The sequence below is a fragment of the Pagrus pagrus genome, assembly GCF_965226575.1.
Source record: "Pagrus pagrus genome assembly, chromosome: 21".
NCBI classification, from domain to species: Eukaryota; Metazoa; Chordata; class Actinopteri; order Spariformes; family Sparidae; genus Pagrus; species Pagrus pagrus.
Genome location: NC_140208.1, coordinates 3243273 through 3267594, shown reverse-complemented (window position 1 = coordinate 3267594; position 24322 = coordinate 3243273). Strand labels below are relative to the sequence as shown.

Genomic DNA, 24322 nt, shown 5'->3' with positions numbered 1-24322 from the left:
CAGCGTCAGGCTGCAGGGTGCTAATTAGCTAACAAGACTCATCTTGCCTGTAATGTGGAATCTGCTAGACGAGGTTTTATCTTTCATTTCAGGCTTATTTATCTCGAATAATCAACTCCAAGTGGGTGTTTGTTAAACTGTGGCTGGGGTCTGGAGCTCTTTCAGCGGCTCCCTCAGTAAAAAATTCTTGGGTCTACTTGAAGGTCAGATTTCAGCGAGCGTTTCTGCCTATTTTGGAAGTGAACAAACTTGCGAAAGAGTCTGAAAAATCAGTCAGCCTCCTGCGGCGATGGATTTATTAAGAGATTAAACAAAAGCAGCTGAGCCGTAGTTAAAGATTACCAGCTTTCTCTTTTTATTGAAAAATATAGCTGTTATTTCAAAGAAAAAGGAAAGTGAGGAAGGTAAATATATTAATATACTGTAAAACCAGAATAAGGAATAGAGGAAAAGAAAACAGTACATACTTGGCATAACACTACAGCCACTGAATAGAAAAAAAAGAAAGAGAAAACATTCTACAGCTGAACTCTGAGCCAGGCGTTTTGCTTTTTTCGCAGTCCTTATCTTTTTTTGCCACTCGCCAAATCACTTCTGTCAGGGCACGGAGAAAACTTTGTAGCAGACCTGAGGCTGAAAGTATTTTGCAAATTCCTTTTATATGGTTTTATTCTGGCCTACTTAGGAGTTTCCCACAGAGAAAAACACAACAAATGCCAGAGAAGTTAAGACAATTACGAGAAAGTATCACGGTGTAATTTAGTATACTTTTCCATAATTCTCTAATTACCTCTAGCAGTCTGGGTTGCCAGATTGGTGGAAGATTTTTTTAATTTGTATTTGCAAAATACAATTTGGCCACAAATGTGCAGATTAGTGTTTAAAAAAAGCCCCCCCCCCAACATTCCTCTGGTTCTCACGCCATGAACACTTCGTCACACTGCTGATAACAGAGATTGTTTACTTTAATCATCGATGGCACAAATTATATTTACATTACTTGATGAAACCAACAGCAGATAAGGAGTGTTTTTCTTCTTTTTTTTTTTTAGTGTGTCCATTTCGTGGTGATGAACGTGAGGGATTGCAGCTGCCCCAAAACAATCCACAAACCACAGATTTCACAACCGATCAATCAAAGTAAAAAAAAAAAACAAAAGTCAAATTTGGCCCATTTACATCAAAATATGAAAGAGGTCTGACTCCAATCATACTGCATCATCTATACATTAGGTAAAAAATAAACAACATCCTGCTAATATTACCCGATAATATGGTTAGCACATACTTGGCAGTTTCCCTCCGGATCGCTTTTTTCATGTCAGAACTTCCTCACAAACCCGTTCACATGGTTCCTAAAAAAAAAACATTACAATAACCCAAGGCAGAATGGCACAGCATCCTGATTCTATGTACACACCCCTGCATCAACGCCACAACAGGAAACTCAACGCTCCCATTCGTCAAACGTGGCAATTAGTTTTTCTAACGCAAAATAATAATAATAAAAAAAAAAAAGGTCGGACATTAATCACGGATACCGGAGAGAGGAGCGCTCTTTCTGCCTTATTCATAACTGAAAGGGAACCTGGAGGAGCCTACTGAGCAAAAACACACACAAAAAAAAGCCAAAGAGATTCAGCCCCACCTGTCTGTCCCTGACCCTGCTGTTCCTGGAGCAGCTCCAGCTGGTTGGGGGCCAGTAATCCAGCACACTTAATGAGTAGACTGGGAACGGGCCAGATGATTGGCTGATTTAAACATCTGTTCCTACTGTGTGATTTGGGTTGTGTAGAAGAGGTGAATATTATCACTTGTGGGGGCCGGTTCAGGAAACTATCTGCCACTCTCACTGCCCCGAGACATACCTGATGCCCGTCTATTAAAGTAGCTGCGCTCTAATAACACTTTGTACATGTTGTTACACCCTTTCTCTTCCCTTGGAGACAAGCACGAACACGTGTCGGGAGAGACGAGGTGTGCGTTGGGATAGAGCCATAACTATTAATTTCATATAATCTTTTTTTCTACTGCAGCAGCTCCCTTTCAAACTTAAAGTCTCTCTGCTGACCTGCTTATCCTGCAAACCTCAGCGGTGACGTGGAACGACGTGACGACACAGAAATGACACATAATTAGCCACAATCACCACTTCTCCCTTGTTTTTTTTTTTAAAAAGACACAGACACATACAAAAGGCCTCTTCACATTTTCTCAAACATAGCTCATTGTCAACTGATACAGCCTTCCCACGACAGTGATAGCAGGAGCGATGTGACTGATAATTAAGTGCCGCGTAGCAAAAGACTTGCTCGCTCTGTAGTACCGTGCAGAAGTTTTTCCAAAAGATATTAAAACCCCAAAATCAAAACTTTTAAGACCAAACTGTGCACATTAAGAAAGATCCATCCCTTATGAAAATGAATGAATAAATACCACAGCTGTCTGCCAATTTCAAGAATCAAGACCTTGCCAAAGAGAGACTGCAGCAAAGATGATGCTAATGTAATGAGCTACCAAACCAGGCGCCAGACCTTCCAGATACTTTATGTACATAAAATAAAAGTAAGCATAAATCACCCCTCGAAGTCAAATGTGAACAAAAGTAATAACTACTTTTTCTATTTAGCGTTGATGCCAGAACACTGTCATTGGCAGGAGAAGCTCTGTGATCGCTCAGAGATTACAAAACAATCTGAATTTCACTTCTGTTTTTTCTTTTTTCCCTCTTCCTCGTTCAGAATCTGTAGTACACATCCACAGCATGTCTGCGACCGCACACATCCTCCTCCATCACACTCCAAATGTGATATTCATGTGATTGACGGCTGCGGTACAGTTCTCTAACCTCACGGTCACCCTTTAACTCTTAAAAAAAAAACGACGAGTGAAGTGCTCAGAACAAAAGGCTTGTTGCTTTTTCTCCTTTGTTAACGCACCTCTGACAAGGACGAGGTCGTGACATGGGAACTAGCATTTCAAATTGGAGAATTTCCCAATGATAATGAGTTCAGAGTTTGACGTTGCATAAGAAAAAATGTGCAACATTTAACAACCCAAACCTTCCTAGAGTCCCGCTTTGTGAGCTGTTTGTACTCAGCTCACATCTCCTGGCTACAGCACAGTGAATAAGGCTTAATTGGTTTTATTTATGATGTTGAACAAAGTGTACAGAGATTAGAGTGATCTACGAGAAGCTTAAATCAGATGTGGCCCTGCTGCTAACTCCCTCCCTTCGCCTTTCCCCAGCTTGCGATAGCCTCCCAACGCCTCAGTCCTCTCCATTAGTGTCCCTCAAGACTGTTCGTAGCAGTGATTCCAGTTTACACTCGAATCTCGTCATCATCGTCGTCATCCATAAAGGTGAAATCTCTGTCGTCCTCCCCTCGTGGCGAACTGTACTTGGCACTGTCCGTGTCGCCGTCGTGGATGTGGTAGTGAGGCTTCTCCTCCATGGCAGAGCCGGAGCTGGACACAGAGCAGCTATCCATGTTGTGGTGGTTGTTCCTGGCGTGTAGCTCCGGGGTGTAGGGATCCACCACGGCCTTCTGCTGGTACATGCTGCGAGGTGGCCTCGCAGGGGCCTGCTCCTCCACCTCGTCATCTATGTGGGGGATGAGGGGGGGCGACCCGTGCCCCTCGCTGCCCTTGCCTTCTTCGTAGCCGAGGTCGTCCTCCTCCCAGCCTTTCTTTTCCATCACACTCAAGATATCCCCGAGCATGGAGGGCCCCAAGTCAATGTGGAAGGACATCATCGACTCTGCGTGCTTCATTCCGCCTCCCTTTGGCATAGACGGAGGCAAATCTGTAAGTTCACCGAAATTGCGCTCGTCGAACTCCGCATCCAGTGTCGCCATCGCTGCCGCTCCATTTACCGGCCTGCTTTCGATCTCTGCCAGCCTCTTCATTGGACTTGAGGAGACGCTCTTTGGCAGCTGGTGTCCTCTGTTGGTGTCCTCATCGTTAAGGTAAGGCAGGGATATGGCGTTTTTCACATAGTTGGACGAGCCACCAGAAGGCGCCATCATATTGTACTCATACTTGTCCCCCCGGTTTACTGACTGCGAGCGCTTGCTGCTTCTGAAGGTGCGGGACAGCAGCCCTGGTTTGGGGCCCGGGGAGCCCTGTTTGGTTTCCGGCTCCCTGGGAGGTTCCCCTGATCGGGTGCTTAGAAACGAAGTGTCCCCAAAGGCGTCTCCTCCCCTGCCGACGTGCATGGTGTGGCGGAAATCCCCCAACGGAGCGCTGATCATCTCGGCGGTCAGGTCGGCCCGAGACCGCCGCTTCGACTGGTTAGAGTTGTTTACCAGCTGCTTGAGAATAGGCATGTTGGCAGTCCCTTATTTATAATCCACAGAAAAGAAATTTAACTAGCTTCTGTAGGAGTTCAGGAGAGTTTCTTCCAGAAATTCTTTGGAAATGTTGTCAAAGAAAGTATAATTCCAGGTGTTTAATGTGTGCAGCCATTCTGGTCCTCCAGCTCTGGTTTCATCTCAGCCTGTAAAGAAGAAGAATAGAGATCGTTAAAGCCCCATCAGCTCTTCTGTAAACTAAGCCAAGCTATGCACCTTGGCGGGCAATGTGGAAACATGCAATTAATTTAACAGACACCATTCTATTCAGATGGAAATGTGAAATAGCACTTTAAAATGCTTCTCTAAAGAGCTACGTCTATTCATTCCTCGTCGCCCACTATCACATAACTCACTCAGTCCTGATCTGCATCGAGTACGGAAACTTTTTCTTGCCAGAGCCTCAAATTGAATCCTCACTTGAGTGGTTCTTCACTAGCAAAGTCTATGAGGGGGTTATGTAATGGTGAAGAAAAGCTTTCTGGTACAAAGTTCACCTTCACCGTACTTTAAAAAACCAGTGACGATAACCCCTGGTGAAGCTGACCACGGCAAAAAGAAATCCCCATTCAAAATGCGTCGGTACAATTCTTCTGATACATTTTCATGCTCTTTCTAAAGTCCCTAATAGGCTGCTGTCGCATTCAGTTTCTTCAAGTGGCTGCAGGGTCCGCTGTCACCGCTGTGCTTTAGTTCCCATTTAGGCCTCTGACTGTTACATAACCAGCAAGACACAGGATACTGGGTGCGCGAGCAGTTCAAGCTGGCAGGAATAAAAGAATGAAGGGAGAGGAAAAAAAAAAAGAGTGAAGTGGAACAGCATTTCTTCAGCACGGATCGACTTACAGCGAAGCTCAGAAAGTCATTCTGCTTGCACTCTGTTCCAACCCTCCTATCGCCAGTAGATAAAATGCGTTCAACCACTCGCTCTTTGTGGTTTTTTTTTTCAATTTTTAGACTTTATCTCTTTGGCCTTGGAGGAGACATCTGAGCACCCCCGACAGAATATTTTGCTCAGTCACTGAAAACACATCAATGGGCAACTTTTCAATCAGCCCTGGTTACTGCAAAGTCATAGATTAAAGGCTCTTTTATGAAAAAAGCCGGGATGCTCTTGATTGAACCCGGGTCACGTTGATCTTGTACTTGCTCTGATTATCTTTGACTCAATAAGCTGATAATAAGGCTCATTTTTAGCACTTGGACCGAACTATCCGTAAATCACCAGCGGCTCCAGCCTTGAAACATGATCTTAAATCAAAACCGGGGCGGAGAAGCGGTTCAAACACCCACTTGTACGCTACCTCCAGTCCACTAGCTCCATGTGTCGCTGACATTAACAAGGGTCTCGATTGTTTTAGCCAGACAGCGATCCCATCATTCTCAGTGTTTTCAAAACCGGAGCCAAAGCCCACGCTCTGGGGTCTGTGCGCGCATCACCACTGTGAATGAATGGGGGGCTTCACTCAACAATATTCCAAAGCCAACGTCACCCATGAAAACATTTGCATCTCTGACAAGAACCCATTCAATTGGAAAGGCAACTGTAGCACTGGAGCGAACAGAGGGGGGTTTGATGGATGATAAAAGGCTGGTGCTGTGTTTTTTTGTTCGCTCCTCTTTCAAAAGAGAGATCATCCCCGAAGAGAGCTGAACTCCATCCACTGCCAAGGTTTAATCGTCTACATTCAACAACTTCATTCAAGTTTTCCTGCGGTACTTCTGGCGGTGCTAATGGGGGGAGATGCGGTGTCTCCACAACAAAACTGGGATGGCACAAAAGAAGGCCAGACAAACAGCAAATGCATTAACAATAGGCCTTGAAAAGCTTATTTGCAAGTTCGCTTGTAAAAGCAATTTGAGTTTGAGTTCACACCCTCGTATGTGACAAATGGAATGGGTTTACTGTTACGAAAGCTATTCAAACAGCAACTGGGTGCCAAATTATAAGATTATTGCACGGAGCAAACAAATGCCATCGAAGTCCCTCTGAGCTGACTCATAGTGGTTAGATTAATGCAGAATGATCTATAATTAGCTAAACCCTTTATTGCTTCATGCTTTGTGCGGCAGCCAGTTGCACAAAAAGGCTTCTGAATGTGTGACTGACCACTCAAGACAACTCATCAACTCATACGTTCCTCCCCGCTGCCCACAGTTTTGTATTTCTCTATGGCAACATCAGGCTACCAAGCTAGCTTCCTGTCTCTAAGCCGGGGCCGGAGACACGAAGAGAGAAGGATTTTTTATCCCCTACATGGAGAGATCGGCTCATTCAGATGGATTAGCCCTTCCTGGTGACCACATGCAGGGCAATAAGACAATCGCCACAGTGCTACAGCTGAAGGGGAATGCTTTTGATGTGCCTCGTCACGCGAAAGACATTCAACCTCTGCATAAAGTATGTCAGCGGGTGCTCAAATATCAAAAAGGTGCAAACCTCACACCTTAAGTCATTCAAGGAAATGGCCCATTTTATGTCTTTTGGGGCCCCTTCAGTGTTTGATGAGGAATAGTTTCCAACCCCCCCAAGGATCATCAAGACGCCATTACTGTGGTGCATGACAAAAGATGAAGTACGGCCTGCAGGCAGTCCTGTCATACTCAGTTCCAGCCTTTCAGTACTATTTAAAAGATAAATTATGAAGGATGGCGGTGTCATGTGCACTCTACTGTTTCAAAATAACATCGCAGCGAGCATTTTAAAGACCTGAAGAAGCACTTTAATGTCCTGCATATAAAAACTGTAGCTGTGGTAAATGTTCTTTTAAAGACAGAGGGAAACCTTAATGGATCTTTTTTACTGTTGTTTTGGGGGAAAATCTGTTCAGGTTTTCACCGGAGCTGCAACAATTAATTGATTAGTTGTGAACTATTTCAATTAATTTGCAAACATTTTGATAATTGATTGAATAAAAGTCAAAATGATCTCAGCTTCTGAAATGTGAATATTTTCTGGTTTCTTTCCTGAATATCTTTGGGTTGTGGACCAAAACAAGACATTTGAAGACTTGACATTTGATATTCTGCTAGCCTGAAGGGAAAATCTCCAATTTTCAGACTATTGGTTATCAACATTCATACTCCATGAAGAATTAATCAGTGAATGTTGGCCTCCTGTCTTTCATATTTGGAAAATTTGTAGATTTACTCCATTAAAAAACGAAATATGTCTTCTGTTTCAATGGTTTCCAATCTTCATGTGACAATCTACAATCTCCACCTTTCAAACTTTCTCTATTTAGACATTTGCAGTGGATGTTTTCCTTCATTTATTCATTTTGGTGTGAGGGATGGTAAAAGTAAGGATTGGACTAAATGTTCCTACTTATATTTCTGTTTTGAAAAACTGATTCTGTTTGATTTGTTTGAGTATAGGGAGGATAATACATGACTGACTCTTAGATAAATGAAAGTAATAAAAATGTCCTTTCGCTTCAGTGTCTAGACAGATAGAAAAACATACAGTCATAGCTCTTGTGTTTGCTCGTACATTGTGCGGAGGTCAACGTGATGACCAGGGATTCCAGTCTGGCCCGTATGGCCCGCTCCACATGCTCTCACGGTTCAGCTGGGGGCAAAATTCCATCTCAGCCCTCCTTTTTACAGGCTCACAGAGCAGAACCGAACATACTACTGGGCCATAGCTGCCAACATAAACACAAAACCATACACATATAGCTGAACATGTTTGTGTTGGAGCTCTGAATATGCCCCAAGAGGTAATAAGTATTCTCCTGTTTGCTTTAGTTGAGAACTATAGTCTGAGTCATCGTGCCAGCCGGTGACGAAGCCTTTATGTAACCGAGCACTCAAAGTGCCACATGACTCCAGCTCAAACTGAGACAAGTGGTGACAGGGCCATGAATGATTAAGAGCATCTTATGTCGCTGGCAGACTCTGATGCGCGCAGAATGACATCATAACAACCACCATGCTCATCAGCGTTCAGTCTCGCTCTTGTAATCCCGAGGATCACAGGCGCCATACAGTCCTCAGCTATCCCCACGCCACTTTCTCTCCTTTCCACCCAATGAACACAGAAAAAGAGGCTTTGGGGCTGCTCATCCAATCACAGCTCGACTACTGTCAAGTGAAAGCGGCAGCCGGCATACAGTGACTGCAGAAGGTTTATTTCTGACAGCATTTAAATTTTTAAAAGCGAGACAGAGCCAGAGGCTATCATTTATTCACAAGGTGGAAGCATCCACGTAAGAGTTACATGGAGTCAGGTAAAGGGCAATTACGCAACAACTACAGGGCCCCAACTACTGTCTGACTGGTTACCTCGATTTCTGTAGAATATAAAATGGGTTTTAAAACTTGAACTATGTTTCCTCAGTTTATGGATGGATGACGTGTTTTTGTTTCTACTTCATTTGGGCTTGCAAGAAGTTAGTAGTCTCACTTTGTGACTTTAACTAAAAATAAGTGCATTTAAACATAAAAGTCTTGCCTAGTCTGGCCCTGAGCGCTCAGTAGAGCTGCAACTTAATTAATTTAATTGGCGATTCATCTCTAGAATAATTGATTAGTTGTTTGGTCTATTAAATGTCAGAAAAAAGTCACTCAGTGTTTCCTCAAATGAGAATTTAGATTTTTGTTTTTTAATTACTCAAACTGATTAATCGATTATCGAATTAGTTGCAGATTAATTTAACTAACCGAATAATTGATGCAGCTTGCTTCACAATATGTAACTTCTGTCACTGGGGGTCTCAACGCAGTTTGATGACATCAGTAAGTACTGTGGGATCAGGGGAGTCGTTGTCTTCAGTGTTAAAAAAGCGCCATCGCAATTGAAAATATATTTGATGCGACTCAGGCAGAAGCGTTCAAGATTACGTAATGTTTGGAAGTTCTACTAATATTATGTTTAGTCACATTCGCCGACTTCCTTCCTCTCTGTTGTATCATCTGACGTTTCCTGTAGTGACAGACGACCAACTGAAACAGTTTAAAATGATGGATTTCTCTGGGTTTGAACATTGTTGGAAACAATTGGGATAATGTGAGAACACAACTCATAATATATAACAAATCTAGTTGACATTTTAATGCAGAAATGTTGCATATTATATAAATATATCCTCTGTTGTCCATTTATAGATATGATGTTCAACCCAGAGGCCCTGCTGTCAGAGCAGTAAAGAAATCCTCTGCTTTGTATAACCTTGAACTAGCCAGAACCTGCTCCATTGTTCAACCCCATTGTCAGCAACATTGACATGCAAATTAATATATACGAGTCAGCCTACGCCATCTACGACATCGCTAATCAATTCATCAATGGAGCTGCGCAGAAGAATGGGAAAAGTTCTGAACTGTGACAAAGAGGGTCGGCAAACTTTATCTGGCCCTACTTTGTGAGGCCCGTAACCTCCAGCCTGAACATCTGATTCCCACGGGGGGAGACGAGGCCGACGATAACAAAAGCACTGGAATAACAACAAGAACCGGTCTGTCCATCAGCAGCATCTATAGTGCACACAGTTCTCTCTATATCTGCTTTGGATGCAATATATATAATCTGTAAATGTACTTAAATACTTCTGTGAGCATTCAAGCACAGAAACTGTTACATAAATAAATATAATAAATACAAAACTATCATTATTAAAGATGCTGGAATGAGTAAACCTCATTGACTATGTATGAATCTGATCCTGCCTCACATCGTGTAGCTGCAGCCTTGGTGGTGAGCTCATTAGCAGAGCCTCCATCTCGCTGTGCTTTTTCCACGTGCCTCCAAGTTCCCTCCAGTCAAACGTCTTCTTCTTATTGTCCTTGACTCACCACACAAATACCAGATAAAGAAATACCGCTGTTCATATTGCGGACAGACTCAGCCCCGCTTCGCCCCAACGAAACCTGAAGGAACTCTTAAGAAATCTGCAGTAAACTATCCTTTGTTTCTTCTGTAGCAGAAAGGACAGGTTCTTCCTGTTCGACTTCATATCCAGTAACGCAGCCCTGAGGCTAACCCTGAGTGACAAATGGCAGAAATATCTTTAAGAGACAGACAAAAGGGCTACCGGCCATGTGTCGAGGAACATACCTATTTCACACAGGTGTAACTCCATTTTACTGAAGAACGCTTCCACTGTAAACAGACCCGACACGTGTGAACACACCTGGAGTTCTCCGTAGTTACCATTCAACACTTTAATAACAGTGCTGTGGCTCCGGACCTGATGCAACTAAACAGAAAACAAATTAGGACGAAAAATACCCGAAAGGCCGAACACATGACTGGAACAGGTGAAAATGACACGGCATTTAAAAATGTCTACAGGGTTTAACAGCTGCCTAACGTCCCATTACAGCCATCACAGACAGCTTTGCTTTGTTAGTTAATTCATCATTAAAGCTAATTAAAAATAGATTGTGGTGTTTCTGACCAGTTGTGGCCCTGCGGAGCGTGATTAGTGTTTGTTGCTATGTGTTGCACCGAAGCAGCAGTAAAAAAAGAGAAGACGACAAACAGATTGGAAAACTTAAGTCAAGGTCCACTTATGCCCGGGTCACACTGACCCTCTACCATTCTCTGGCTTTTGTCTTCAATGGGAAAGGGTACAATCAGGATTCACTTCACATCAAAATAGCCACAGGTGTCTATCAACTCCAGCTCCGATCGGCTGTGATGAAAACACGACAGACAGATGGACACGCTAATTTTGCCGCTGTGATGAGCATCAGGGAGATAAGGATGTTGGCGGGTAATACTTTTCCATCTGTCCTCATTCACACAGCACTTCAACGTGGTTCAGTCGACGAATGAAAGGATAAAGCAGAGGATATTAAAAAAAAACTGGCTTCCTGTCACCGGCCTCCATGTCAGTGTCAGATTCTTGTCGGCTGTCTGATCGGCAATGTGCACCGACAACTCTCAACAGGGTGGCGGAACAATCGAGATGACTCACACCGTAGCTACTTCCATCATCAGCTCTAGAGACGGTTATTGATTAAGACTTTTTATATGAAGTGTTGAGATCTTCTGGATTGAGTCTGATGAGATATATGATGAATGTGAGACAACAGAATAAAAATAGAAAAGCAAACTTGTCTACTGGAAACAAGGAAGGAGTCAATCGCCTGTTTTTTGGCAGTGTCACCTAGTCCAGCATCTCCAACCACAAATAACAGTCCTCCTCAGTTGAGTATATGATCATAAATGAATTATTAATATATATTTGTACCTAAGGGTGAAAATGTGGGTGGTCGTTGGAAGCTTCTTGTGTAAAAATGTCTTTTTTGTGCTGTTGAAAATGCTTCTTAACTGTGTTCGACATGTTTACTAAACCTTAAGGATGAACAGGATGGTTTTGTTCAGAAAGGATGAATGTAAACAAATAAAAAAAAAAAAGTATTTGATTACAACAACAACAACCTGTGGGCCCGCTTACTGCCTTAACTAGCTTAATTGTCGGTGTTGACAGACTTAACACGCAACGCATGGATGCTATTAAATTAAACTCTGCAGCCTTAAGCGTTAAGTTGTTGCAGGAAAAACATCAATCTGTCCTCAGTAATGCGCAAACATGCTTAAATGCTCTAAGTAGAAAGTGAAAATAAAGTTTATATCATGTGGGCGATGCCGACATGTTGTCACATTATGCCTGCAAATGTGTCACGCTAGCAGGTAAAGTACGTTTGACCACATATGCGGAAATATTATAGAAAATATTAAAATACAACAAGACAGCAGTGGTTTATATTATTAGATTTAAAGATGGCGGCGATACTGCAGCTTAAAGAAAACTGAAGAGTGCAACAGGTTGGACTTTGACAGAGCTGAGTCGTTCTGATCGTCTGAAATGTTGAGGTCTTTATCACCATTTCGTCCTAAATGGGAAAGGGTACGATCAGCATTCATTCCCACATCAAATGACTCGGCAGTTGTCAAACAAAAAGGCAAACTCATCAACTTGGCAATGGGAAATAAGCCCAATCGAGATGACTCACAGCGAAGCTACTTCCATCATCAGCTTTTTTTTTGTAACTTATTCTCAGAGGGTTCACCCATAAAAACACATATACTGTATAATGGCCATGGTGAACACACCTCCTGTAAAAAGGCTTTAGGCGACAAAGTCAAACAACTTGGCGGGAAAATATACCTACATCAGCACGACTAACACCCAGGTACTACAAGCCCTCTGTGTGTGTGTGTGTGTGTGTGTGTGTGTGTGTGTGTGTGTGTGTACACTGTAGTGCATCAGCCTCCAGGGCCTCGATGCCACACAGGCAGAAACAAAACCACAGGAGGATTAAGGGCAGCGTGTTCGCCGTGAGCAAATAAAACCAGCATGCCTGAGCCGGCCCTCTGCGCTGAGTGACAGGAGCTCAAGTCGGCCAACGCCACACCTCCGTCCACCCAACGAAAACACAAACCAACCTCCCGCCGCCTCCTCCTGTCCGGCTCCAACAAAAAAATCCATCTCCTATTGCTGTTGCTGTGTTGCAAAAGCTCCCATTACGACCCGAGCACACCCAGCAACGCAATCACCACGTGGTTGTTTTTAATCCTTTCAAATCCTGATATCTAGAAGCCGAGGACAGGGCTTTCAAATGATTTCTCTGTTTCCAGTCGAGCTGGCCTTTCATAATGTGTTGCTCCTGCACAATCGGACAAAGCGTTTAGTCAGACACAGGGTGGGCTGCCACGCTGCGCTCCAGCCAGAGAGGAAATAGACCAATAAACCAAACAGATACATAATGAACACGTTTCTTAATTATAAAATAAGCAATTGCGCAAAACAAGCCTCCCGAGAGTCTGTTTTGTGGAAAAATCTCCCTCTTCTCGATGCATGAATAATATCCAGAGCTAAAAATGTAAAGGGGGCACAACATTTCCCATGTGAAGCAACGAGGCCTCGGGGACTTTCACAGAAAAAGGGAAAGGCACAGATGGAGGCACTGAAGAGAATCCCACCCTCAAAGAGGCGGTGGAGGGTGTCACCACATTGGATTCACTCAGTCATGCCAGCACAGCGACAGACGTTCTTTCACCGTGTCCTGCATGAAATGTACCCAAACCCTCATTACGCCCACAGTGAAGGGACTGTGCTGTACTGTGTGTGTGAGGGCGCGCACGCGAGAGTACATGTCTAATTAATCACTGAAATCCGCCCCATCAGTCTGCTGACAAATAGACAGCATTCAGGCCGGGTACCAGAGGGCAGGATCCGAGCCAAGCGGTTGAAATAACCGTCCAACGAGCTGCTTGGACGACAAAACAAAGCAGAATTTCTACTGAGGATTGAAGAGGGGAACACAAAATGCTCTGTAGCAGCAGGGGGGATGCCAATGTCACAATTGGCTCGCAGTATAGTTAACAAGTTCAAATAGTTTACTGGCCATATTAGTTGCTACATCTCCAAAAGAAAGAGGGTCAGAAGCTCTAACAAGTTGCTCTGAATGAGACTTCAGGGGGAAACAAGATAGACAAAAATCACGGGAAGATAAGCCAGTGTGACGATCTCCAGACTCACACACTCACAATCACATGTACAAACTTCGGCGAAAAACAGCAGGAGGCTTCACAGTGTGACTGGAAGATAAGTGACCGCTCTCTGCACTGTGTCAACCTCTCAACGGCTCCTGGCCTTATTCCTTTATTTTTTTATCAGCAGCCTCCCAACTGAAGGCAACCACACATGCCGGCAGTAAAGGCCTCGAGCACTGAGCCTTAACTGACAAGACGAGTTAATAAACCCCCATGGTGTTAGCTTTAATGACACAAAACGGCAAACAACAAAGCCTGCGCTGACAAGTGAGAAAACAAAGGGCGCAAACATGGACCACTCGAAGCTGATAACAGCAATTCACAACTGTTTTCCCAGAACCAGGACGGAGACAGAGAACTGGAGCTCCAGCGCTCGTAAAGAATGTTGTTAGCGTAATTGCATCCTCTCTTGATTTATCTGCATGAACTGTGATTTGGTTCAAACTGCTGCTGCTGCGAGCTAGCGAGCATGTGTGCAAGATCCTGAAGTGACTCTTGAGGAATGTCCAGCTAAGCACACGAGGATCGATTACATTACAACAGCTCAGCTCACTGAGACGGAGTTGATCAGGGTCGACTACTACGGGCTCGATATGAGCACAGCAGCTAAATTCATCTCATGTCAAAACAGCTGTGAGACTAGAAACGACAGTTATTTTCACTGTCGATCAATCCATCGATTATTTTCTTAATTAATTGAAAGTTGTTTGGTTGTAAAATGTCAGAAAATTTTGAAAAACGTTTCCCGAAGTCAAAGATGAGGCGCTCAACTGGCTTGTTTTGTCCACAACCAAAAATCAGCACTGGAATCAGAAACTTGATAATTGACAACTAATCGATTATTTGTTGCAGCTCTAGACACTACTAGTCAATAAATACCTTTAGATAGTCAAGTAAAAGTGTAATTTATAAAGCAAACATATCAAACATTCTCTGTTCTCATCTTCTAAAAGGTAAGTTGTTAGTCCTTGGCTAATAAACAAGCTATTTGAAGATGTCGCTTTGAGCTCTGGGAACTTTTAGTTAGTAGTTTTCACCATTTTTTGAGCGTAAGATTAATCGGAAAAACATCAAAAAAAAAGACGACGAACATTAGTTGTAGCCCTACAAAATAAAACACCAAAGGCAGACGACATCAGACAACATGAAAAGCCACAACTTAACATCAGACAGTATATCACAGAGATCTGTTGGCCAGATGATAAAAGTGCCAAAGCCTGAGAGCTTTACAGGAATCAACACCTGATTATGTCAGGAAAGCCTCTGAAGGTATCGTCAGTGTCATCTCCCTGTGCTTTGGTTTGAAACTTTGATTTAGTAATGAAGCAACAAACTTTGATTTCCTGGAAACTTTCATAACAGGCTTCATACAGATGTTTTTAAAGGGGCTACGTGGAACATCTGTGTTGTGCTGGAAGTTGGTCGTTAGTTTATTTTGGCGGTCTCCATCTCTAAGCTAACGTTAACTAGTATTGCTCTCTGTTGGTGGAACAGAAAGAGGCATGACAAGGCACCAGAGTCCAATCCCTTCGACTGTCGCAGAAAATCTGACTCTTCACAAAGAATAAACAACTTAAACAAACCGTCTACAGGCTGGTATAGGCCACCAAGAGAGACGGTGACGGTCTCATATTAGCAAGTCACGCTACAACCTGCTCGCGTATGGCCAACGAAAAAGTGATTAATACATGATAATTGCTAAAAACATTGTTACATAAGACCCCTTTAAGTACTTTTCAAGCACTTTCAAGGTGCCTAAACCAAAGATTTCCAGACTTATCATCTCTAAATCTGTTAATTGAAATAATGCCTTATTGGCTGCACCTAAATGAAAAAGTTAGGTACACCAGTGCAATTAGTTAACACTTAAAATTAAGTATTTTCCGAACTTTCAAGACTTTGCACAAATACATACACATACAAATAACCTGTTGTGACTGTGTTGAACGCGCTCAAACTCCCATGACAAGGTTCAAGGGTCGACGAGGAGAGTCGGCCCGGCGTGTTTGCTGACACACATACGGCTCAAAAACAAAGACACGCGCACACACCCAGTTGGTTCCCAAATGGCGTACGATTTCTCTGAAACTAAGGAACCGGCAATGTCACACAAAGTACAATGGAGGAGAAAGAACAAAAAACAAAGCAGAACAGAGGAAGACAGGAACCAAACCCTCGCGGCACACCCAAACCACACGCACGTACCTATAAAAAGGAAAATAAAAAGCACACTCGCAAACGGGGCTTAGAGGTGACCCACATGAAGGACACCCACTATTTACAGTGATTCACATTCATTTAATACAAAAGCCTGAGATGCTTATCTATCAAGGTATTGTGACTTTTCACCACATTCCACTCACAGCGCGGGATTGCTGACCTGGAAATGTCCTCTGGAGGCTCGGAGCAGGAAGATGTGTGAGTCTTTATTCAGAGGGGAAACCGGCAATTCTCACAGGACCATCAGACAACCGTGATAAGAGCCCACAATAGTTCATGTGACTGTTCCTATCTCCTGAACTAGCTTTCCCAGCATGAATTTGTCATCTAGTGGGCACAGAGGTGACCACAGCTACGCCAACAGCCCTCCCTTTGTCTTTTCAGTGTACGCTTGAGAGAGAAACCACCTGTTTCTGTGTCCAAACAGAGCCGCCAAACAATGAGGACTCACTGGACTGTAAACAGGCCAAAGCCCGGACCGGAGCGGCCAGCTGCACCACCAACAGCCATGTGTGTTTCCATGTGTGTGTATGAGCAGGTCAACATATATTGCTCAACTGCAGGCCCCGCTGCTAAAGGCAATACTGTGTCAGCGACTGAGAGTGGAGGAGGGAAACTTAATGCACTCATATGTGGTTAATGTTTAACTGTGAATAGAAGCCAGCATTAGTGCTGCTACAGATAGCAGAGCTGATAGAGCCGGGCTGCACTTGGATGTTGGGTTTTGACAGAAATGGACGACAAAGAAAGAGCACGTCTGAGTTTCTTATCAGACTGTTTCATTTAAACGGTTTAGCTGATAAAACCAGTTATACATACAGCAACCACTGCTATCAGTTTCAAACTCTAAGGGCAATGAAAGGTTTTGTAAATAAATTACATGGGACGATAATTTATGGTGCTTAAGGGGAAATTTTCAAGGTTTACTAAAAAAAGTACCATCACATGCTACAGGGTGAGTCTGGTGTTTGTCAACCCGGGTCACTCTCTCATATTTTTCATATCTTATGACCATTTGTTATGATTACATTTTATTACACGCAGGGTTTCCAGGGTGCGACTGTTTTGGTTGCACACGCTCCAAACAATCTGTCAGGGGTGATGAAAATCATCATTGGTAGCTTTCAGCAGGTCTGATTGAAAAATTAACAGACATGTTAACAAGCCTCAACTGGATGTGTTGACAGTTGCAACTGAACAAATAATTAGCCTATAAACACACCTTTGAGTCTGTCGAGCACTTCAAGAAAAATATTGAGGTTGTTGCAATTTCTTGTTCCATAGATTGTGATGAAAATAAGGAAAAAATGATTATCTGCACCTTTATTCCTGTTTACAATAATTTAAATATAGTGTAAATTGTGCTGGTGGGCCTTTTTTTTTGGCCACCGGTTTAAAATGTCCGTCTGGGGCCCTGAGATAGGGTTGAACTCTGATAAGAACAAGTTTGATCAGGGCGACTTTCTAACAGCTTTCCAAAAAACTTAAAACTTAAAGGGGCCCTCCACCAATATGAAACATTAAAGGACCAGTGTGTAGGACTTAGAGGGATTTATGGGCAGAATTGGAGTATAATATGCACACTTGTTAAAAATGAGCCTTCTGTATCTACAGAGTCCACCATATTTCTACAGTGGTCCAGGGTGGACAAACCAAACACTGGCTCTTGAGACAGCCTTTTCACATTTGTCACTGCCACCATAAAGGACAGTGAGATGAGGGGTGTTCAGTTGGTTGCAGTCTGCAACCACAATGTTAGATGCCACTAAATCCAACAAACTGGACCTTCTGAGTCTTCTGTGGCTCTGAAGTCTGAAAAGATAACACCGATGTAATTTGGGTTATCTCTACCTCGGGCTTTGGGAATATAAACTTGTACCAGAAAGCCGGCATTAGAAACAGTAGGTGTGCATCAGGTAGGGATGGACTAAAAGTCAAGATATCTCTGTACACAGTTTGCAGTCCGCTGGAAATCCCTGCAGCTGTCGGAGGCTTCAGATCTCTATGGTTCATTCTTTCCAAAAGCTAGTCTTCCAAAAATCTCTACAATGGAGGTGGATTGCAAAACATTATGGACTAAACTACGTGAATAAGACCCAGGTTTGCCTGATTTCTGATTAAAAGCAGTGCCACTGGTGGACCTCATCAGAAAGTCAAAATCTCAGGTGTGAAACAAAAGATGTTTGTGTGATTACACAACAGGAACACCAGAGGATTCCAGAGGATGTGAGTCGGACAGGTGTGCCGGCCGATGATGAATGATGTCGCTATGTGGTGTCCTTGCACATAATAGAAACCACAGAGGATGTTCTGAAACTTTCGCAACGTTAAGATCAACCCGCCAAGCTGCTGCGTCCGGCCTCAACGGGACTGCCTTCACTTCAGACACAATAATCATCCGAACTGGTTTTACAGCTTTAAGCAATGGCAGTGCAAGAAATAAAACAATGACAGGTGCCGCAAAAGGGATGCCAACTCGCTACAATAATACAGTAAATGTTTGACAGCATTACATAAAGTTATTTTTGAAGTACATGTTTGGGAGTCACACTGTTGTTGCCGTTTCAACTGAGCAGTGAAATGGCTCCACGCAGGAAGAGGATTCCTGTCGAACTGGTTATTTTTCCACCACAATGACGGTAAACAAAACAGGCGCAGATCTGAGCGATTGAGAAACAGGTGCATACTGGTTGTTGGAAGAGAAAGCAGCCCATTTTCCCCTGGGAACAGCTGTGAAATATTGCTGTGAAGTGGGGCGGTGAAGGGCCCGTGGTGTCACTGTGCCAGAACCAGCTTGGGTTTCTCTGTGAGTGACGGGGTTAGACCTTGAATGTCGATCAAGGGGGGCTTGACCCAAAACAGCTGACACCTTATTGACCTCTAACTATTCAATATTCAAATTGTCTGGCTCCAGAATAACCATTAAAAATAGATTTACTATTTGAACTTTGAACTTAAGGCCTTCGGTCGACTAAATCATTGGGTTCCCAAGGGACTGCGAGATGATTAACAGGATAGGATAACAGCGAAAACATCTCGTCTACATCAAATTATGTTTATTTTTTTGATTTTCCTGCAAATCTATGCTTCTTCTGATGGATTACTGCATAATTTATTCTATAAAAAACCTTTTCAAACAAAACACGGAGAAGAAAATCACTCCACGTCGCTTGTACTCAGGGACAACACGCCACAAAGGTTGGGAACCACACGGCTAAATGATGGCTCTCTCACAGGCAAACCTCTGTTTTTCATACGCTGGTTGATGGAAATCTGGCTAATTTATTTCTCTTGTTGACGGTTCAAAGTTAAACATACTCTGCGAAAAAAGCCTCAAGAGGTTGACGCATTGTTGGATTTGTGCTTCCACATTAAGGCTCGTTTCTCAAAGATTACTCCGGCATCCTCAGCACAATTTCTCCTCAAAGTTCAAAGGCCTGGCTGCTTTCTTTGCAGGCGGGGTGAATCCTGTAATTGTCTGAGACAAAACAACTCTCCTTGGGGAGTTCAACATAAGCCTCAGCGCTTTCCAGTATCAACAGCTGAAAAAAAATTGCACCTCCTTCATTTTTGAAGTGATTAATACTTCAGAGAAATTGGGAGGCTGCCACGGCTTTGGGACCATGAAGTTCATCCCTGAAAACACTCCAATAATGTAATAAAAGGGATATTTTCCTGCATATTAGCGCTGCTATTTTTGAATTTGACTCTGCTAACTGACCTCTGCTCTGGGCAAATTGCCTCATCTGAAGACGCCACAATCATTCTGTTTGCCTGAAAAAATCCTGCAAGAAGACCAAATGTCAAGTCACTCTCCCATCATTCCCTGTGGGTCTCCTGCGGAGCATGGGATAAAGGTGGGTGGATTACTGAAACGGTTTACCCTGGCATCTCTGAAGGCATGGGAAGCAACAAGAATGCAATATTCTGTACGTTATCGCATCTGCCTCCAGCTAAACAGAGTATTTCTTCTCAAAGGGTTTATCCTCCATACATTAAACCTTCACATTAAATAGACTCCAGATGCACGTCAATAAAATACTGACTCAGGAGTTGATTCACAAGGAAATTAGTTGCCTTCCACTTTAAGTAACTGCATGTGAAACAGCCAGAAGTGAGTGTTTCCATGAGAAACAGAGTGCAAATGAGTCAAACTGCCTCTGCCCAACCCCCCACCTCCTGCACGCCCTCCTTCCAGCATAAAACTGTAATGACCTCAGCGCAGTCAGAGTCGGGCAGGTAGCCAGCTTCCTCACTACGCAGCAGCAGCAGCAGCAGCAGTATCCTCCAGAGCAAAAACTGAAATAGCTCTCCGTTGCAAAAAAAGGCACAGTCAGAGATGACACGCACACACATGCTCCCCTCCCCTCTGACTCTGCAGAGCACACAATAGATCTTGATGGAGAGATATCTGCCTGGCAGCTCTGGAGGAGACGTACAATGGAGGAGCTGAAAGGCTTGAAGTGGGATGTGTAATAATGCACCACTCTTGTCTGGAAAAAGACACAGGATGGAAAGAGGATGCTGGGAAAAAAGTGGCGTGACGATGATCAGGCAGAGGCCGACCTTGGCCTAAATCTCTCCTGTCAACCTCAAGGTGTACATCTGTAGCATTTTTTCCACCAGCAGTCTCATTTCTCTTTATAACAGATCAAACAATACAGCGTCGGGTGAAGCACGATCTGACATCTCCGCGTTGTAGCTGCTCCCACAACATCATAATTAATACTGCTCCAGGACAGGGTTGGGCGAGCTCGCCAAAGAATAATACTGCGATCTATTAATCACAATCATTTTCTCAAAGTTGAAGTGCCCTGTAGCCATAACCAGACCTGAAATAGCCTACGAGTTTCCACATTTGCAGCATCAAAACAAAGCTTTGTGAGATAAATCTCAATTAAAAGACATCAGCTCACTCACCTCTACCCTAGGACCAACTGATTGCAACTGACCAATCACATTTTGTAATGACATTATAGCATTAAAAGGCACCATGTAACGCTGATTTTCTGGTTCGTACAAAAAATATATTATTTTTCTTTTACTGTCCGGCAGTACCTGTATTCACCCTCTGTCTGAACTCACTGTCGCTTTAAGCCCCCCTCCCAAAAAAAAGCAGAGTGTGCTCTGATTGGTCAGCGCTGACAGGCCTGAGCAGGCACCACCCACTTTATTTCTGAATCAGCTTTGCTGGTGTTTTGGGACTGAGCTGGGGGCGTGGCTGTATAGTTGTGACCTCACAACTGAACGGAAGTCCTGCCGGCTCGTTTGAAGAAACAATTTCTGAATATGGGCCATGTGCATTTCTCTGTGGCTCCTCGACCTGCTACATATAACAATAATAATAATAATAATAATAATAATAAAACAAGACAAGAAATCTCACTTTCTGCTATATGGGACCTTTAAGATTTGGAAAAAAGAAGAAAGTTAGCCTTTCTAAGATATGGTAAACATTGCGAAAGGGTCCATTTTAACCTAAATATGATCTTTTCCTGATCCTAACCAAATATGTTTGTTGCTTAAACCGAACCAAACTGTGACAAAAAGCTGAAGAACAAACTGAAAATAATAAGTAACCTAAGTATGAAGATAAAAAGTTCCACTGAACCCTTTCAACTCCTTTTGGAGACTTTGTAACATTTTAATCAGTCACGATGACGGTCCTGGAGAAACATTAATCACAATGTTTAGGAACAACACCAGCAACACCAGTTACACCACTGGGTAAATGGTTCATCAAGCAAAAATGACAAATACAGTTTTATGGCTGTTGTTAGGGTGTGGGTGTGTTTGTGTGTCAGAGCGTAGGAGAGGGGGGTCAGAGGTCACCAGTCGTACTACGACATCACCAAAGCCGAGCCCATTAGTCAATATGTCCTCCTGCTTTTGTCCAGACTGGCTGTTTAACAAGAAACGAAGGGGTCGATGGCTGCCGATGAGCGAGGAATAATGAAACCGAAGTTATAAAACGGGCCTGCAGACTTTATGGTCGGTGCAGTTAAAGTCAAGCACACACTTAAGAGCCTCCAATCAGAGGAATGATGAACGAGGGCCGGGGCAGGTACACAGCCACGGTGGCAAATCCTGGAGCACATTACCCAGTTCATCAGGCGTGATGACCATGAGAGGGAAGTGCCAGGTCCGTAAACACAAACAGGAACACCTCGCTAATGACGCGGGAAGGTGGACACATTTTAAGGAGAGCGAGGGATGGAGCGAAAGTGGCCGTGCGGTTTGTTTGTTGAGCTCTTGGTGGAAATCCCTGAGTTTTTTTTCCTGTGTTTTGGGCTCCCACAGCAGAGAGAGTATTAATGTTACGTAACTCTGAGCCGGAGAGAACCGATGCTTATAAGTCCATCTGCCTGCTCTGATTAAACCATGTGCCCTCCCGCCACTGAAAATAGTTAAATGGGACACTTATTTGAGGCTCTCCAACCTAGTTTTCCCAGTATTGAGTATCTAGAAAGTTATTAGTGATTTCTAGTCCGGATGTCTGCGGACATGGGACCGACTTTCATTGTTGTTTAACCCATTTAATGACTCCTTTCATCAGATTCATGTCGTTTTGGCTTCTGACACAGATAAACATGTAGTTTTATAATCGATTACAGACAGATATCTTAGACAACACCTCTATATTTAGGAATCTCTTGACTTTAAAGGTGCATGACGTAGTTTTGGGGAAGAGTTGACTGATTCATAATGCCTCAACAAACTAAACAAACAAACTCTCTTTGTCTTCATGACTGAATAAACAAATTGACGTTAAAGGACAACACAGTTCCACGCTGTTTTTACTTTGTTTACATGTGGCGGACCCTGCCACCTTTCTCACTTCAGTGTTCTGGGGAGCTGATTGTCCTCCGAGAACAGCTTGTTTATCCAGTTATGGAAAGATTGTTGTATTATTACATCATTAATATTGTAAATATTACAATTCTGAGTATTTTCTCCAAAAACTACACAGTGCCCCTTTAATTTTTTTAATGTTTGGAACTAAAATTCCTACATATCGCACCTTTAATAACTTCTTTCATCAACTTAATATGGGTTTTGGCCTCTAAAAGATGAATGTTTAGGTTTTTTTTGCTCGGTCAGTCGAGCAACACTGATTTACTTCAGCATCCATTGACTTTATCAGAAGTTTGTAGAGTTTTGCACAACTAGAAACTAGACTTTTCTAACTGTGGACCAAAAAAAGCCAAGAAGAAGAGCAGCAAATCACAAGTTTAACCACAAGTACATGATCTTTCAGCTGAAGTGGTGACTTTCCTTCATGTTTTCTGGCCCTTTCACTCTTCTTCCAGTGCTAACTGAGGACAGAGAGGACGCCAGAAGGCTCGCTCATGTCCCTCCATGAGGAGACAGCCTGGCGCTGATTGTCCACAGGGCAGATTTGACATTCAAATGAGATGCAGATTTTCACACCGTTTACTCGACTTCAACCCGAGTCTGTCCTCTGAGTAGTACACACACACACACACACACACTCAGTGGAAAGTGTGATACAAACAGCGCATGGAGGAGAAATGTTACCTTTCTGTGCGTCACGAGCGATCAGTAAAGTTTCAGCTTGTAATCCAGTGAGCAGGAGGAGAAGAGGAAGCAGAGGAGGAGAGGAGGAGGAGGAGAAGTCTCTGTGTCTCTACATTCACTTTGGTTTCCTCAGCAGGAGAGTTGTAGCAGGACGGTCCCGTTGTTGCTGCTGCTCCAGTGTCCGTTTACCTCGCATCTGTGTGGCGCACAAAGCGGCCCTCCTCCCCCGGCCTCCCCTCCTCTCCCCTCCCCTCCCCTCCTCCGCCGGAGAGCACCACCTCCTGCTGCGGTTTAAAGGGACAGAGCTCCATTTATCCACAAACACCAAAACAAAAGGAGAGAACTTCAACTTGGAGGGGCTCCACAACTCCCCCAAGACACCAGGCAGGACTAAAGGCAGTGAAACAAGAGCTTCAGACTCTGAGAAAACGCTCTCAGAAACCCCCCCCAAAAAAAACCACACTCAATTTTAAAGGAATAGTTTGAAGTTTTGCAAAATAAGGTGAGCTGAGGCCTACCAACACTTTTTAACACATGCTGTCACACACAGTGGACCTCATGGGGCCTTAATTCAGGAAAAAACTAAAAAACTGTACAGTAGTCAATGTGGAGAGACAAAAAACTATTTAATCTGGCTTGAATTGTGCCATGAATTACACGTTTGTCCACTCGGAAGATAATTTTCCAAGTTAAAAAAAGAGAG

General features: G+C 43.4%; 1 protein-coding gene across 1 annotated transcript; it reads right to left on the bottom strand.

Annotated features, from left to right (window-relative positions):
* Positions 1 to 331: 331 nt before the first annotated feature.
* cdc42ep4b (CDC42 effector protein (Rho GTPase binding) 4b) lies at positions 332 to 23835 on the bottom strand. The gene is made up of 2 exons (XM_084343071.1): positions 23620 to 23835; positions 332 to 4498 (listed from the first exon to the last, which is right to left on the bottom strand). Exon 2 carries the CDS (start codon positions 4326 to 4328, stop codon positions 3324 to 3326), a length of 1005 nt encoding a protein of 334 aa, XP_084199197.1. The 5' UTR covers positions 4329 to 4498; positions 23620 to 23835; the 3' UTR covers positions 332 to 3323.
* Positions 23836 to 24322: the final 487 nt, after the last annotated feature.

Excerpts from the sequence above, each read along its gene's own strand:
- cdc42ep4b (XM_084343071.1), bottom strand. The coding sequence starts at position 4,328 with ATGCCTATTCTCAAGCAGCTGGTAAACAACTCTAACCAGTCGAAGCGG.